General features: G+C 33.3%; 1 protein-coding gene across 3 annotated transcripts in view; it reads right to left on the reverse strand.

Moving 5' to 3' along the window:
• GRIK2 (glutamate ionotropic receptor kainate type subunit 2) overlaps positions 1–17,064 on the reverse strand; it is a 592,068-nt gene that overhangs the window by 307,934 nt on the left and 267,070 nt on the right. For all 3 annotated transcript variants that reach the window (XM_080666610.1, XM_080666611.1, XM_080666612.1), the window contains 2 exons: positions 12,900–12,953; positions 9,007–9,180 (listed from right to left, as the gene is read on the reverse strand). In XM_080666610.1, coding sequence (XP_080522736.1) covers positions 9,007–9,180; positions 12,900–12,953 — 228 coding nt within the window. The remainder of the gene's footprint in view (positions 1–9,006; positions 9,181–12,899; positions 12,954–17,064) is intronic.

Raw genomic sequence — 17,064 nt, forward strand, 5'->3', positions numbered from 1 at the left:
ATGATTTCTGTTTATTATATAAAATATATATTATTAAACACCAAGTGATTCATTTATTTATAATATTTTCCAGTTGTTTTAATTTTTTAAAAACATTTTCTTGATTTCAGGGAGGAAGGGAGAAGGAGAGAGAGAAACATCTATGATGACGGATAATCATTGATTGGCTGCTTCCTGCATACCCTCTATCGGCAATTGAGCCTGTGACTGAGGCATGTGCCCTAACCAGGAATTGGACCATGACCTCCTGGTTCAGAGGCTCATGCTCAGTCACTAAGCAACATCAGCCAGGCCCAGTTGTTTCAATTTTTAAATACATTGTTCTAGGAAGGAGCATGATAAAAAAGGCTGCAGTTAAAATAAAACAGATAACTATTAGGTAATGCCTTCTTTTTAGTCTCTAATTTATCACATATGTGAAGCCCTAAATTTCAGAGCATTGCCAGTTCCTAGACAGCAATGCTGGACTTTGCCCTCTTGTCAGAGCAATGGCCATCACCCTCCCCAGGTGTCCTTGCTATTGACTGTCCCTTGCAGAGCCCTATCTTGAATAACAGAAATTTTGGTCTACCTGGACTTCTTGATACATCTGTGATTGGTTATATCCATATGTAACTATATTTAAATATGAAATAAAAAATCTGAGAAGCTGAAAAAAATATGAGCAAAATGTGTTTATCCTTTACAAGTTTGTATTGCATGATTTCAGATCAATGCTTTGAAGATAAATTTTGTTATTTAAGGTCGAAGGGGAAAAAAACATCTTTTGATTCAAACTTAGCTTACCAAGTGAAAAGTTTAAAAATATACCTAAAGAGTAATATGACTGTGCAGTAAGTGCTTCATTGCAACTGCCATTTTTCATGTAAAAAACAAACACAATTACTTAAAATAGAAATTCCCTCTTTTTATCCACTTTAGATAAATGCTGATTATTTAATCTGCCAATGAACAAAGGCAATTCCGTGGAATGCTCTATTTTAAAAAAAAATACAGGTTGTTAAGTCATCCAAATTATTTATATTCAGATTAAACTTGCAACTTAGTACATCTTGGAAGGTTAATAGGTATAATAAAGTGAAGAAATAGTGCCATTCTGTTATTCATGTCATGTGCTCCATATCCTTTGACCATTCATGGAGTCAATCATAAAAATGCAATAAATGTTGTATTTATGACTTCATTACATACAATGAAATATCTTATACAAAATTTTCTTCCATATTTTATATATGGGCTCAAAATATTTCTTCTGTGGTACAGACAAAAATAAAACTAACAGCTACATTAATAAATTTTGTAAAATGTTGTACATTTTTTCAGCAAAATACTGAGAAATTATGTAAAACCCCTGAGAAATATGTCTATTTCTTGCTATCATAAAATAGCATGGAAAACAAGGAATTGTAACAAAAATTTTGAAGGAAGAATTAGGAAACTAGATCAATCAGATAAGTACCAAATTAGGAAGACATCAATAATCAAAGTTTGAATAGGATTTTGTACTGACAAAGATGTGAGATGTGATCAATAAAAATTCAGTATCTTCTAATTTTGTCAATTCCCTAAGTTCTGCTAAGAAACTGGTACTATCTTTATCACCCAATCCTGAGAGCCTGAGTATCAAAACCTGAGTGTTGTCTACAATGTACACACAATTAAAACTGATCAAAGAAAGAATAATTAATTCATTATTTAGCTACTTTTCATACTTTTCTTTTGGGGTTTTGGTGGAATATGAAATAAAATCAACTTACTCAAAATGCCTTTATTAAAAATGGTAAGTTATATTTATCCATTGCTTGGCAAAGTCTTACATTTATTCTCATTTCAACTGAATTGAAGAAATCAGCTATAGCTAATTAAGCTAAGCAAATATCAGCAAAGGCAGGCTTTTATTTCTAGCAGTAAATGAAATCCTGCATGGCCATACTTTATTTCTCTATGGTTCTATTTCATTGACTTTTCTAAAGGTAGATCTTTTTACAGTAACAGAGTGATACTTGTGCCCCCTTAGTATATGAGCTAACTACCTTCTGTAAAGCGTGTATATATGATATTATTTTTTTATATAAGTTGACCAAATTATGAAAAATTTTAAAAATCTAGGCCATGTTCGTTTGTTAAAAAAGAATGTTAGGAGGACATTGGAACATAAACACATAAAGAATAACCTATTATATAAACAGTCTGCCTTTTTTGTAAAAGAGAATGGCATTTACTCTTCTAACTCACTAAAATCTTACTATTTAACCAAAAGCATTTCTAAGCTTTTGTGGCTTAAGGGACTTCTCTAACAAATAATTGAGACTAGTCTAATTGCAATTTTCTAAATAATTGGGTATCTTGATAATAAAGTTCAAGTGGATAACTAAAAGAAAGCTCTCCAGAATATATCTGGAGAAATGAGAAGACCTAGTGATTAGAATACATTTGTAAAAGGATTAAACTATATTGACACATATTTATTCAAAGAGGCATTCCCTCTATAATTATGAGCACCTACTTTTCACCAGCCACTGTAGTTGGTACCAGGGCTTCAAGAATGATGAAAACTAATTCTTGCCTTGAAAGAGCAGTCTATTTAGAAAGGGACATGAAAACAAACAAAAATACCAGAGTTAAATTTCAACATGGGGTTAACTATGTTGGAGCACACTGGCAAAAATGTCTGGAGGACTCAGAGCAAATTCACATACAAAGCAACAGATGACCTGAAATTAGAGCAGGAGTAGGAATATACCATGTATTCTAATACGGGCAGGTGATTCAGACAATGAGGTGGTGCATCAAAGGTGAGATGGATGGCTTGGTGGAGCAGGGAATAGGCACATATTAGACCAAACAAGTAGCAGAAGCCAGAACATGAGCCAGATTATGGCTCAAAGAGTTACAAGCAATGTTCTGGTAAGATTACTGAGGAGACAGACTCTTGCAGCAACCAGGTGAGAAAACACTGGGTCCTTAACTCAAGCGTGGCTTTGAGGGTGAAAGAAGAATGTAATTAAGAAGATATTGATACAACAGATTTGACAGTGTTTGATGGTTGGTGAATGTACAGAGAGAAAAAAACGGAATGGAGAGAGCAATTGATACCCAGAGTTTAAATTTCTAAAACAATAATCTCCCTATAGTACTCCAAATAACATAACCAACCAACATAGACATTATTGATTTGTGTTGCAAATTTACATTATCAAGGAATACATGTGGTATTCTATATCACATAAGAAAAAATGGCATTTTAAATCTACTGGATAGGTCAGTGGTCAGCAAACTCATTAGCCGCATGTGGCTCGCGAGCCACAGTTTGCCGACCACTTGGATAGGTTATAGGTACCTTAGCCCTGGTATGCATAGGCATAATTAGAACACTGGGAAGGATTTCTAGGATGTAGCTAGACTGTTTAAAATTTACCTTGAGGTGTTTGTTCTTGACTTCATTCTCTTGAATTGAGATTGCTGCAAACTCAATAAATCAGTATTAATTTTAACTATCATCAAGCTATGATGGATCAAAAAAGTGAATTCCCACCCTACAGTAACTCTTCTTGGAGACAGCAGATGTCTATTCAGAAGACTGGGAGAAATGACATTTGATCAAGCAGTGAAGAATAGTTTTTCCACACCCCAGGAGAATGGAAATATATGAATGGTTAATAGAGAATGCACAATAGAGAATGGCTTTATAATAAGGGCTGATATCTTGGAAAGACATTAGAGCACTAACTGAATGGTAGTGTATGGGCAAGGGGAAAAGTGCTAGAAACATGAGGAAAAAAACACACACCCTTATGTGTGAAAGAAGAGGGGTGGGCTTTCTTCTTTCCTGCTTGACTAGATCAGGCTTGGATGTACTGTGTGGCTTGGATGGGTTTATACCAAATGAAGATTAACATTTTGCTGAGATACTAACATTAATATAAGGATTGGAAACCATGGAAGAAGAAACTACAACTATAGGAAAAATGGCCTTGTATTCCATGGTCATTTATCTGATAAACACTTAATGTAGGGGTCAATGAAGCTGCTAACTCAAGCAAAAAAAAATTTTATAAATCCAGTTCATTGTTTCCTTTTATAGCTCAAACATGAAGAGTGTGAAAGTATAAGTATTATGATCTTATATAGTGAAAAATTACTATGATACTAATAATAATGGGTCTTGTAAAACTAGGAACTTCACTGATAGTAACATTTTTTTATGGGACCATAGAGAGAAAAAAAGAACAAGAGTTATAATAAAACTGAGGTCTCATGAATTTAATGAAGGGAATATTTCCAATGCTACAATGTCAGGCTATACTTCTTTCTGACTAGAATCCTCTTAGCTTCCTGATGCCATTCATGGAGAAAATAGCCTACTAATTTATTTTCCTAAACATTTAATAGCTAGAAAGGAAATAGAATACAATATAATCTTAAATAGGAAAGAAAAAGATTGCCCATGCAAGGCATAAATATGCCAACATCTTTATACAGATTTGATACCGATTTTATTTTTATAATAATCATGCACTATTTTATAATTAAAATTAATATTACATAACAAAAATATTTTATATATACTCTTTTATATCATTATATAATGTTTATAATACAATATTTTTAAAAATATTATCAATTTTCCAAATGGGAAATTTTAAAACATTAATCAATCAGAATGTATTTTGAAAGAAATATTTATTTTAATAGCAAACTTAATCTCTTCTTCCAAAATATTTTGTGTTCCATGCTCAATTTATAAATATAACAAAATAAATAGCTGGTACATACTTTAGAAAAGAAATGTTATTCAAAAAGTGCTCATACAATTAAGTTTATCCGTAGCCCACTTATTTAAAAAAATTCTCATGTAAGTTTTCTGGTTAAATATTTATAGCTTGCACTAAGCCAAATAAAAATATATAAGTGAAGGGGTAATTATTTCTTACATGTGAAAACTTTTAAAATTTTTATTATATAAGATGCCACTTAAAAAGCATTTCATGGCTATACCAAAGAGAAGAATGTTGGCATTCAAAATTCTTCTAAAAATTTCAAAATCCATGGTTTATACATAATGCTCTGAACTTTCAATAGTTAAATTTTCTCATCAATGCACTTTTATTCTATCACTTATCTTTCACTAAATCACTTGCCACTTCAGAAGAAGGAAAGAATTGAGGAGAAATGGACTCATGGCTAGAAAGAAAGAATCTAAATTTGTATTCCTTCTAATACCATATTTTGTACCATCTTATGACAAAAAATTTTCTCAGAGTCCCTAACTCTCTGGATAAGAAATTAATACACCTTACTTTATATTTATCTATCTTTCAATAGTTTCCATAAGTTACCAGAAGTTAGAGAGTACTTTGCTTAAAAATGACATAATTCAAATAACAATTTAAAGAATAGTATATACTTTTTTTTAAAAGTATATTTTATTGATTTTTTACAGAGAGGAAGAGAGAGTTAGAAACATCGATGAGCTGCCTCCTGCACACCCCCTACTAGGGATGTGCCCGCAACCAAGGTACATGCCCTTGACTGGAATCGAACCTGGGACCCTTCAGTCCGCAGGCTGATGCTCTATCCACTGAGCCAAACCAGTTAGGGCAAGAATAGTATATACTTTAATGTTTAAAAATGACATTGTCTTATTGTGTTTCAAAAGTTCAATCCACTATTTTCAAAGTGGAAATAAAACATATTATTTGTAATTTTCTTCTAGGTTGTATATTATTTTTAATCTGGATGTACTTTAGAGAAAGGATATCTTTTCTTTTAAGTTATTTACATATTGTCTTCTCAGAAAGGTTTCTCAAATATACCTTAGGTTAAGATCAAAATAGAACTAATCAACCTTCTCTTTTTTATGAAAAAGAATAAAATTCCTCTCCTATTATTTATTTAAATCATTAATATGGATATAAGGTATCTTCAAATTCTAGTAGGTTATTTTCCTCACTAAAACAATATAAATGTCATTTTGTCATCAGAAACTTGGGTGCTTGAGGGTAATGATGATTTTCTCACAATCTCCATGAAGTCGCTTAATTTGTATTACTAAATCATCATTTAATAGGTAAATTTAAAAATTCCCTTTATTTCACTACAACGTTAAAAACATAATCTGAAGACCCATTGAAGTAATTAATGAAAAATTTACAGCCATCATAGAAAAAGCTTTTCCACACAACAGGAATACGGAGGCTGGCAAAAGGAGGTTTATAGTTGTAAATACTCAAAACATTTCATTCTTGTGTTATTATTTATGTATTAATTATTGTATTAACCTCCTTTTGCCCACCTACGTATTTATGTTTATAAAGTTTCCACTTCAGATTGATGCATTAAAAGCAGGCGGTAAAGACCTAGAAAATGTAAAAATTGCCAAAATAATGAACTATTTCCTAAATTGTAGCAATAACTAAAATAGATTTCATGAGAATACATCAGACATTTTAATTTGTTTAAATATTATTGTATAAACCCACACAATACTTAAAGGTAGCCAGTAGCTACAATTGGCTATTGAAATGTGACTAGTCCAAATTAATATATGTGGTGTCAAACACACTCCAACTTTCAAAGGCTTAGTAGAAAAAATTCAAATATCTCAGTCATAAGTTTATATTTATTATCTTGTTAAATAATAGTATTTTTAATATAATGGGTTAAATAAAATAAATTAAAAACATTGATTTTTACCTGTTTTCTGTGTATGTTTTATAACACAGCTATTAGAAAATTTAAATTACATATGTGCCTTGCATTAGATTTCTATTTCACTGGCAGCATTGGTGTAAACAACTAAAGTTATACAAGAATATAACCTTCTTTTACAGTTTCTGTGTTAATCCAATATAACTATAAACTAGCCCTTGAAAATGACAACTGTGATTCTGGTTAGTCTTGAGCTTTTAAAAGTGAGTAAACTAAAAAAAAAAAAAAAAAAAAAAAAAAAAAAAAAAAAGCTCGTGTAGCAATAAATTATATCTGACAAAAAAAAAGAATAAAAAACAAAGGCTATATAGTAAGAGACAAAGAAGTTTACTACATAATGACAAAAAGAACAATCCAACAAGAGGATATAACCTTTATAAACATTTACATACCCAACATAGGACCACCTAAATCTATAAAACAAATCTTGATGGATATAAAGGAAGAGATTGACAGTAATACAGTCATAGTAGGGGACTTGAACACCCCATTGATATCAATAGATTGATCGTCCTGACAAAAAATCAACAAGGACACAGGACCCTTAAATGACATATTAGATTAGATGGATTTAATTGATATCTTCAGAGCATTTCACCCCAAAGCAGCAGAATATACATTCTTTTCAAGTGTATATGGAACATTTTCTAGGATAGAGCAAATGTTAGGAAACAGAACAAATCTCAATAAATTTAATAAGATTGGAATGTTACTAACATTGAATGGGTTAACAATGGGATCAAGGAAGAAATTAAAAGATTCCTTGAAACTAATGAAAATCAGACTACAATAACCCAAAATCTATGGGAAAACAGTCCTAAGAGGGAAATTCATAGCAATACAGGCCTACCTCAAGAAACAAGAAAATTTTCAAATAAACAACCTAACTTAAAGGAACTAGAAAAAATAAACAAAGCCTAAAGTGAGTGGAAGAAAGGGCATAGTAAAGATCAGAGCAGAAAAAAAAAAAAAAAAAAAAAAAAAAAACACCAAAAAAACAGAGTCTAAGAAAACAATACAGAAGATCAATGAAACAAGCCAGTCAGAGAAAGGTAAATATCACATGATCTCACTCATTTGTAGATTATAATGAACAACATAAACTGATGAACAAAAACAGATCCAGAGACAGAGAAGCACTGATCAGACCCTCAAACCTCAGCGGGAAGGTAGGGATGGGTGGGGGTAATGGGGAGAGATCAATCAAAGGACTTGTATGCATGCATATAAGCATAACCAATGGACACAGACACCAGGGGGGTGAGGGCATGATTCGGGGTGGGGGAGGCAATGCGGGGATAAGAATACACATAGAATACCTTAATCAATAAAGGGGTGGGGAGAAAAGATAAACAAGATTGGTGAACCTTTAACCAGTATCATAAAAAAAAAAGAGAGGATCAAAATAAATAAAATCAGAAATGAAAGAGGAGAAATAACAAACAATTGACTCCACCCAGAAATAAAAGGGATTGTAAGAAAATATTACGAACAACCATATGTCAACAAATTGGACAATCTTGACAAAACAGATAAATTCCTAAGTATATGAAATTGTAAAATATATTAATTTGCTTTAAAACAATATGTATATCTATAAAAGGTGGAGTTATTTTAACTTTGAATGTGTACCATGTAGGAAACTGTGTTCTTTTTATTGGTGAAGGGGTTCTCACAGAAATTCAAGTTTGGAAGGATTTCCTTTGTTGTTTCAGATTTGGTTGTTTGGGATATGGAACTAGAAGGGTGGGAGGGATTTTTCCAACATTGACATCTTCTCCATGAGCTTTTTCTATGTGCTTATTTTATTGTAGTTTATTAAAATTATTTGATATTAAAATTTTATTAAAAGTGAATAAGTTCAAGGGATATTTTGTGTAATGTAAGTCGTCCATATGGATATCAGATATCAGAAACCAACATGTTGAAGAGTGATCATATACTGGCCATAAGGAATCCTTTAGATTTCCAATTAAAATCAGAAGGACACTGTCAGGCAATGTCTTCTTTCAGTCTCTAATTTATCATATTATGGCACTAATTAATGTTAGAGAAATTCCAACACTGTAGTATGCTAATCATAGTAAAAATGCCTCTAGAGATATTTTGATAAAAGTATAGATTTTCAATAAAGAACTAATTTAAAAATTTTCAAAAGAATTATTTATAATAGTAGTTCTGATATCATGTCTTTAAGGTCAAACAATTAATCCAACATTTAGATCCAGAGAATTTAATAATTTATGCAATATTACTTAGAAACACATAAACTGATGTTTAAGTGGTTATTCATACCGTCATAAATCCATCCAGCAAACCTGAATCGGGTTTCGGAGGTGCCTGCAACCGTTCCATCGACCATTTTTCAATGATGGAAGAGACTTGTGTATTTTCGGTATTTAATATTCTGAACCCTGTCATGTTAACGCCACTGTATCGGTAGGGCTCTACATCAAGAGCAAAGAGGTCCTGAAAGACAAATGTTTTCATGTTATTATCAAAAGAGTATATTTACAAGCATGCATAATTAAAATAGTCACTTATTATTGCTTGCCTTAGGATAGTTAACACCAATGTGTCTCAAGTGATGCTAAACATCACAAATCACAAAGATTCAAATAGCATATCCTCATGCTTTGCTAATGCAAATACATATATATATATATATATATATATATATATATATATATATATATATCTACACCACACACACACACACACACACACACACACACACACACACTAGAGGCCCGATGCACGAAGATTCGTGCAAAAATGGGCCTTCCTTCCCCTGGCTGCCAGCACCGCCTTTGCTCTGGCCAGAACTGCCTTTCTGCCTTCCCACACTGCCCAGAGGCCTGGAGTAGCCGGGGTGGTGCGGAACACCTGCGTCCTGCCCCGCCCCTGGCCACTCGGTGCCTGTGAATGAAAATTAACCCGCCATTTTTGTTGGGTTAATTTGCATACTCACTCCTGATTGGCTGGTGGGCATCGTGAAGGTATGGTCAATTAGCATGTTACTCTTTTATTTTATATATATATATATATTATTCTAATTCCACCAATGCTACAACAGGCTTTTTATAGTCACCTTTAATATTTACATGAGCTTTCTTTTCCATGTTAAGGATAGCTTATCCTTAAATATTATGCATTCCTATTTCACTCTTAACTAACTAGAGGTATTTTTTTCTATGCTCTGCTTTTTTGGCTGGTTATTGCCATTTTATATTTTAGGTATTTTTTTGTATTGTTTTGTTTTATGAAACAGTTCACAATATATGTCTTCTAACTAAATAAAAAATATATCAAAACAGAAAAAAAAAGTTAAAAAGACTGTCCTTTTTGGTTGCAGAATACCTGCAGTCCCTTTGCTATACCCTATCTGGCAACTTCACCATAAGGAATCCTTTAGATTTTCAGTCTGTATACAGTGAATGCTCTGCTTTGCCCTTCGGTTTTCCCAGAAGGCAGGAGACCAAAGCTATCAAAGTATTTGGATGGCACTATGAAAACATGCAGCACATAAGACTTTTGCCTTTTTTTCTAAATGATCTTACAGACAACATGAGAACAGGGGCAAGATTAATGCCATTGGTTCTATGTAAAGCTTGCCTTGGACTCAGACAGCTATACAGGTTAGATAGTAGGAATAAAATTACGTGGATCTTTAGGTTTTTCTTTTTCAATGTTTGCAGTCAAGCCAAGGATATACACTAAATAGCCAGATTATTATGATCTCTGAATGCATAATAATCTGGCCACTCAGTGTATGTCCTATATAATAAAAGGTTAATATGCAAATTGTCCCCTCGATCAGGAGTTCGACCAGCAGGCAGGCCGGGCAACCGCCCATGTCCCCTCCCCCTGGCCAGGCTGACCAGATCCCACCCACGGACGAATTCATGCACCGGGCCTCGAATTTTTATATATATATATATACTGAGTGGCAGATTATTATGCGTTCAGAGATCATAATAATCTGGCCACTCAGTGTATATTCAATGGGTTAAATAATATATTGTAATGTATGCTAAGGGGTAAAAGAGAAGAAGTCAGCAAAAGTCAGAAGACAGATGACTTTTAATTTCTATAGTCAGAAACAACTTCCTCAAGCAGATGGATTCAGAGCTGCCATCAAAGACTGGGCAGGTTTTTGAGAGGCGAAAGGGAAAAGGAGGCCATTCGAAGTGTCAGTGGAGACAAAAATTAGAAAACATAAAACCTATTCAGGAGGCTGATCTAGATCAGTTTGGCCACAAAACAGAATTCATAAAAGAGAGTAGCAGTAAACAAATGAACAAATCAACTAGAAAAGTTAGGTTAGCATCAAACTAAAAAGGCCTTCATTATAGGCTGTGTTCCATACAATGCAAACTAGTTCTTTTCTTTTTTCTTTTTCTTATTAAAAAATACTTTTGATTTCCCTAAAATCGTATGATTATGGGAGAACTGAATTTTGGCAGAATTAAAAATATAATTTGCTGATGAGTGAAGGCTTCCACTCCCTCTCCACCAGCCTATCACTGAGTTTCTTACAGGCCACAAAAATTCTCCGGGTGGGAAGGGATATAGAGATAGTACAGCAGAGTTAACCTTAGTATTTACCAGTAAAATGCAACCTACAGCTAGAAGGATCTCCAGTGAAGGAGAGTTTTAATACACAAAGCTATTGTGATCAATTAAATCTTAATAATTTTATCTGGTAGTTTCAACCCTCCAAAAAACAAGGAGATTACCTGGAAGACTTTTAAGTTAACAGAGAAAAAAGCATTGGTTAAATTGGTCACTGTGCTAGAGACACTGTGGAGGAAAGACAAGTAAAATTTTGTTGGACATAATGAGTCAGAGACAATAGGAGTTTTGAAGGAAGTCAGAAGAGGGGTCAATTTAGAGGATAATATATTAAGTTTAAATAATTTGAAATGATCTTAATGCCACAACAATTAGGATTATTCTTCAGTGTAGCAATACACAACAATTCAAGATTATTACAGATGGACATTTAGATCTTATTTGAACAAAGATAATATTTGAAACTTTAAATACATGACTTTTCTGAAGAAAATGATCAAAGATTTTTTTTAAAAAAAAAGAAAATAGGATGGAGGCCCAAACTTGGAGGTACTCTCATGTTTTGGAGACAGGCAGGAAACAAATTAGTGACAGAGACATACAGCTCTTTCACAGGGGAAGGTGTTAAAAGAAACAGGCCCCAAGAGGAGTCACGTTTGCAAAGCCCATGTCACCAAACCAAGGCTTAATACTTAACCTAACTGCATTTCAAACTTCCTCAGGAATATCATCTTACTGGTCTGTCTGTAATTTCCTGGTCAACAACAGTGAGGTCATCTGCCTAAATATACCCTTTTGTCCCCCAATAGGAGGCAACCTTGCCTGAAATAATCTTTTTCTGCATTTATGACTCCATCTTCCCACCCTCTCTCTGCCTTTAAAAGCCTTCCGTACACCCCCTCAGAGCTCCTCTCCACTTGGTAGACGGGATGCTGTCCGATTCAAAATCATTCCATAAAGTCAACTAGATCTTCAGATTTACTAATTTAAATGTTATGTTTTTAATAAAGAGAAATCGGGATGTAAAATGATAAAGAAATAGAGCTAAGAGTAAGTAGGTTTGATAAAACAGCAAAGTCAGGTTTTTGTGCATATTGAGGAAAAACTGTGTGGTGGGTATGTGCAGACAAAAGATAAACATAACATTCAATTTACTAGTAGTTCATTAATTAATATTGACTTAAAAATCCAACTAAATATAGACAAATACAATATAGTAAATTTAATCTACTAAAAGAACAGCTTCAACAAATATGACTTTTGTAAAGTGAGTAGAAATAACCACATAAGAATTTGTGCTTTTCTAAAACATTGATTTCTCAGGGAACTAGTTTTGAATTCCATTATGTTCTGAAAGTCATCTAAAGGAATATAAAAATAATATTTTGAATTTAATATCTAAAATGAGTTTATTTCAATATCATCAGCTTACCACCAAGAGATATTAGTTCTTTGTTATGATAATTCCTCCTGAGTTTTATCAAAATAATATACAGTATAACTACAACAGTGTCAGTCATATTATTTCTTCTCACTCAGAACCCATTTCCCATTCTGCAAAGTCATAATAACAAAATTTAGAGCATTATCTTTATGTTTTATAAATTACTTACCAGAGTGGTAAAGATATAATGATAATATTCTGTCATCATCCCCATAGCTAATGCCTAAGAAGTAAAAAATAAAAATAAGTAAATATAAGTATATTGATATTAAAGGTACACATTATATGAAATTCATTATGTCAATAAGACAGATAAAAAAAATAGTATGATTTAATAAAGAATCAATCTATATTATTAAGGTTACATTAAAATTGAATCAAACTAAATCTTTCCTCCTTAGTTGAAGAAGATTAGTGGTTACTGAAGGAATTTCAGAACTAATTATCTTGATAGAATAGCTATTAGTTGAATGTGTGCAATTGTGAAGCTTATTGCTTTGCATATAAGGAGAAATTTCATTTGACACAAACCTGAGATAGCACATCTTAGTTCATTATGTGTGTAATGTGTCCACCACCAATACCCTAATGAAGAACACCATTTTATTTTGATAAAAGGTATTACTCAATTAGGGAAAAATGTGCTGCAAAGTACAATGCCAATAGGAATTTTTTTAAAGCATTTTAGAGACGTTTCCCTGACATTAAAGAAGCAGGTGTAAATCACCACTGTCATTCAAAAAGTACAGATAAAGAAATGTATTTTTATTTTTATTAATATGCCAATTTCAATCCACTATGTTTTATTTCATACTTTTACAGTCCTTGTCAATATTAGACTATTAATCTTAAAACAAAGACTTTTGGATTAGAACTTCTAGCCATAAGAAGTGTCAATGTCCCCTCTGAAAAGAGAAAATGCCTTTGATATACTGTAGCTGTTTACCAATAAAGAGTAGTTGGTGATGATAACTGAAAAGTGGTGCTCTTTTTTAAAAAATCTGGATAAAGAGCTCTTAGTAAAAAACAAGCATTTTCAGGAGCATCTAACATCCAATACTGTTCCACACACTAACTACACAAATTCATTCTGGGCGGAGGTGGCATCTTAGCTATTAAGACATACATGTCAATTAGTGCCTTCAATTTGCCTCAGAAAAATCTAGCCAGCCCCAAGCTCCACTCAGTTTTAAAGCTTTCAGAAAAAAAGAACTTCAAATTCACTGTTGCTCAGCATTTAGAAAAAGCTCAATTAGTGTAAATAAATTAAGCAAACAAATAAGCAAATAAGGCTACACTGATAAACCCATTCTTTTTTTCTGGATATTTAAAATATTGGATTAAACCCATCTATACCTGCTCTCCAAATCCTGTATCATTTCCTCAGAGTTCCATTGTTAATCAATGTTGAGGAATCTCAGAAAAAGTTTATGAATCATAAAATAGAGCCCTATTAAATGTTTCATTGCTACATTAAAAAGAAGGAAGTTATTTGATTTGTTCTTGAATTGGTTTCTAGAATAACTGCATTCCAAAGAGGAGACAAATCTCTGGGATAAGGTAACTTTAAGAAAATACAGTTGTATACATGTGGTTTGCCAGTGTTACAGAATCTAAAAGAACATATTCTGTGTGATAATGTTACTCTGACTTCTTAATTTTCACATTCTCATTTTACCTTTGCTCTGATTTTTAATTTACTAATCTAGTTATAATTATGTCTTGGGCCTCGCCGGCATGGCCAAGGGTAAACCTGAGTGGGGTGGCTGAAAGGCTTAGAAAAGACAGACCAGAGAATGAAAGCTGGGTCTCCATGGGACGCTACTTCCGCCCACAAGCCATTTATTTTATAGCCAGATTTCCTCAAGGCAAAGTAAGGGCGTGGTCAAGATGTTTACAACATTCTAGTGGGTTTCCATCCTACTCAACTACATGCACCTGAACTCTATCAAGCCCACATCACTCAGGAACGAGGGCTCATGTGTTCGGACCATAGGTTCAAGCTTACAACTACAGCTGTTGGCTATAATTGTGCTGGGAGGGCCCTGCCCTCCAAGCTGGGACTTGCCTGTGGCCATGAGAAGACTGTGCCCTCTCATTAATCCGAGGCTTGAACCCGTCCAAACACTGTAGTCGCGCCCCACAATGTATCTTTTTCTGTTGTATATATATTTTAAATATTATCATAATTCTCTTTTCTTATGTGTATCCTGACCTAGGTTTATTTTGGAATAAGTATTTCTTAATATCTCTAAGTCAGAATACACATAAGAAAACAAGTATAAAATAATGAATGAATCAAAGAGAAGGCAAAATAGAAATTCTATTAAAGATGACAGGCCTCTCACCTTTCAAATAGCAAAATAAGTCAGAGTTAGTTATTCTAGGGACAAAATAGCTGATCATTTACATACTAGTTGGAAGCTTAGAAAGAAAACCTACCAAAGCTTTGTTACTGACAAACAGCTGAGTGTTAACTCACTCATGGAATAAAGAAAAGGTCTCCTTTCCAAGGGTGTGTATTCTTTTCTTTTAATACTTTTTTAAAAATTTATTTCAGAGAAGAAGGGAGAGGGAGAGAGAGATAGAAATATCAATGATGAGAGAGAATCATTGATCAGCTGCCTCCTGCTGGGATCAAGCCTGTAACCTGGGCATGTGCCCTGACGGAGAATGAACCATGACCTGCTGGCTTATAGTTCGATATTCAACCACTGAGCCATACTGGCTGGGCAAGTCTGTGTATTCTTAATGTGATCAAGAATTGTTTTGATATTAAATGAAAACAAATTCCTACTCTAGATTTCAGTGCTTACTTTATTGCATCATTCTGTTCATTAAAAAAAAAAAAAAAAAAAAAAAAAACCTCACATGCTTTATTACCCAAATATAACACTAGAGCAGTGGTCGGCAAACTCATTAGTCAACAGAGCCAAATATCAACAGTACAATGATTACAATTTCTTTTGAGAGCCAAATTGTTTAAACTTAAACTATATAGGTAGGTATAAAATCGTTATTAACTTAATTAGGGTACTCCATCAATTGCACTGTATGTGCTTGCCCGCACGTGGTATTTTGTGGAAGAGCCACACTCAAGGGGCCAAAGAGCCGCATGTGGCTCGCGAGCCACGATTTGCCGACCACTGCACTAGAGCAATTTTCCAAATCCAATGAAATATTTTACTGTCGTGAAATCAACATTCGTATTGGAAGACTGGACAAACATCTGTTTAATAAAATAACCATTTTAGAACTGGCATTTACTGTTGGTAGTTATATGTTAAAGGACATAATTTGGCATCTGAATCTGCATCACTCTCCAGTAGTGAAATTTTATCCTATACATGTAAGATTTTAAGACAGTTAAAAAATTCTAAACACTGGGGTGTTAGCCAGTGTACACAAAAATTCTAAAAAACGAAGTCCGAAGACTTATGTTGAAATCCAGGTTTTACCACATTTTAAGTATATGGCCTTGTACTATTTAACTCCCAACATTAGTTCCCTCATCTGTAAGATATAAGCTAATAATAACTGCTGTTTTCAAAGGTGCTATTAGGTCTGAATAGTGCTGAAATAATATTAAGAGATCTTACTGCTATAAATGGTTTCATTTGATTGATTTAGTATTATCCTTTTAAGTAGGCAATGCTTATTCTGGAAGGAATATTTCTGTTTTATTACATGTACTGTTAATAAAATTACATAGGTTGCAAGTGTACAACTTCATAATACATCATCTGTACATTGCATTGTGTGTGCGTCACCCAAAGCTAAATCTTCTGTCACGGCACATCTGACCCCCTTTACCCTCCACTATCCTCCCACTCCTTTCCTTCTGGTAACACCTATACTGTTGTCTGTATCTATGAGTCTTTGTTTGTTTTATTGTTTGTTCATTATTTCTTTCAGTTTTATTTCTTAATGTCACGGGGTGGGATATGCATCCCTCTGGTATTTCCTTGCTGTTGGACATTGGTCAAGTTACTTAATCTTTTTGAGACTCATTCTCTTTGTCTTAAAGTAGAGATAGCCCCTTTTTATTTTGGTTGCAGTGATGATTAAACATCAGCAAAGGTGTACAGCATCTCACAGTAGATGCCCCTAAATAGCAAATCTTTTTTTCTTTTCCTACCAGTTGATGTTAGTGGCTGAGCTGCTCAACTGTTTCTCTTTCATTTCAGTACAAAACAGAAATATCTATTTCATTAATCAAAATTCACATTAAAAAACAGTATTTAGCCACATAAAATAACCTATAAACTACAATCTGTTTGAAGATCATCAATCTTGACATTACTTTTCCTGCAAAACAATTTATTAAAAGCAAT

Source organism: Plecotus auritus, assembly GCF_963455305.1.
Source record: "Plecotus auritus genome assembly, chromosome: 4".
NCBI lineage: Eukaryota > Metazoa > Chordata > Mammalia > Chiroptera > Vespertilionidae > Plecotus > Plecotus auritus.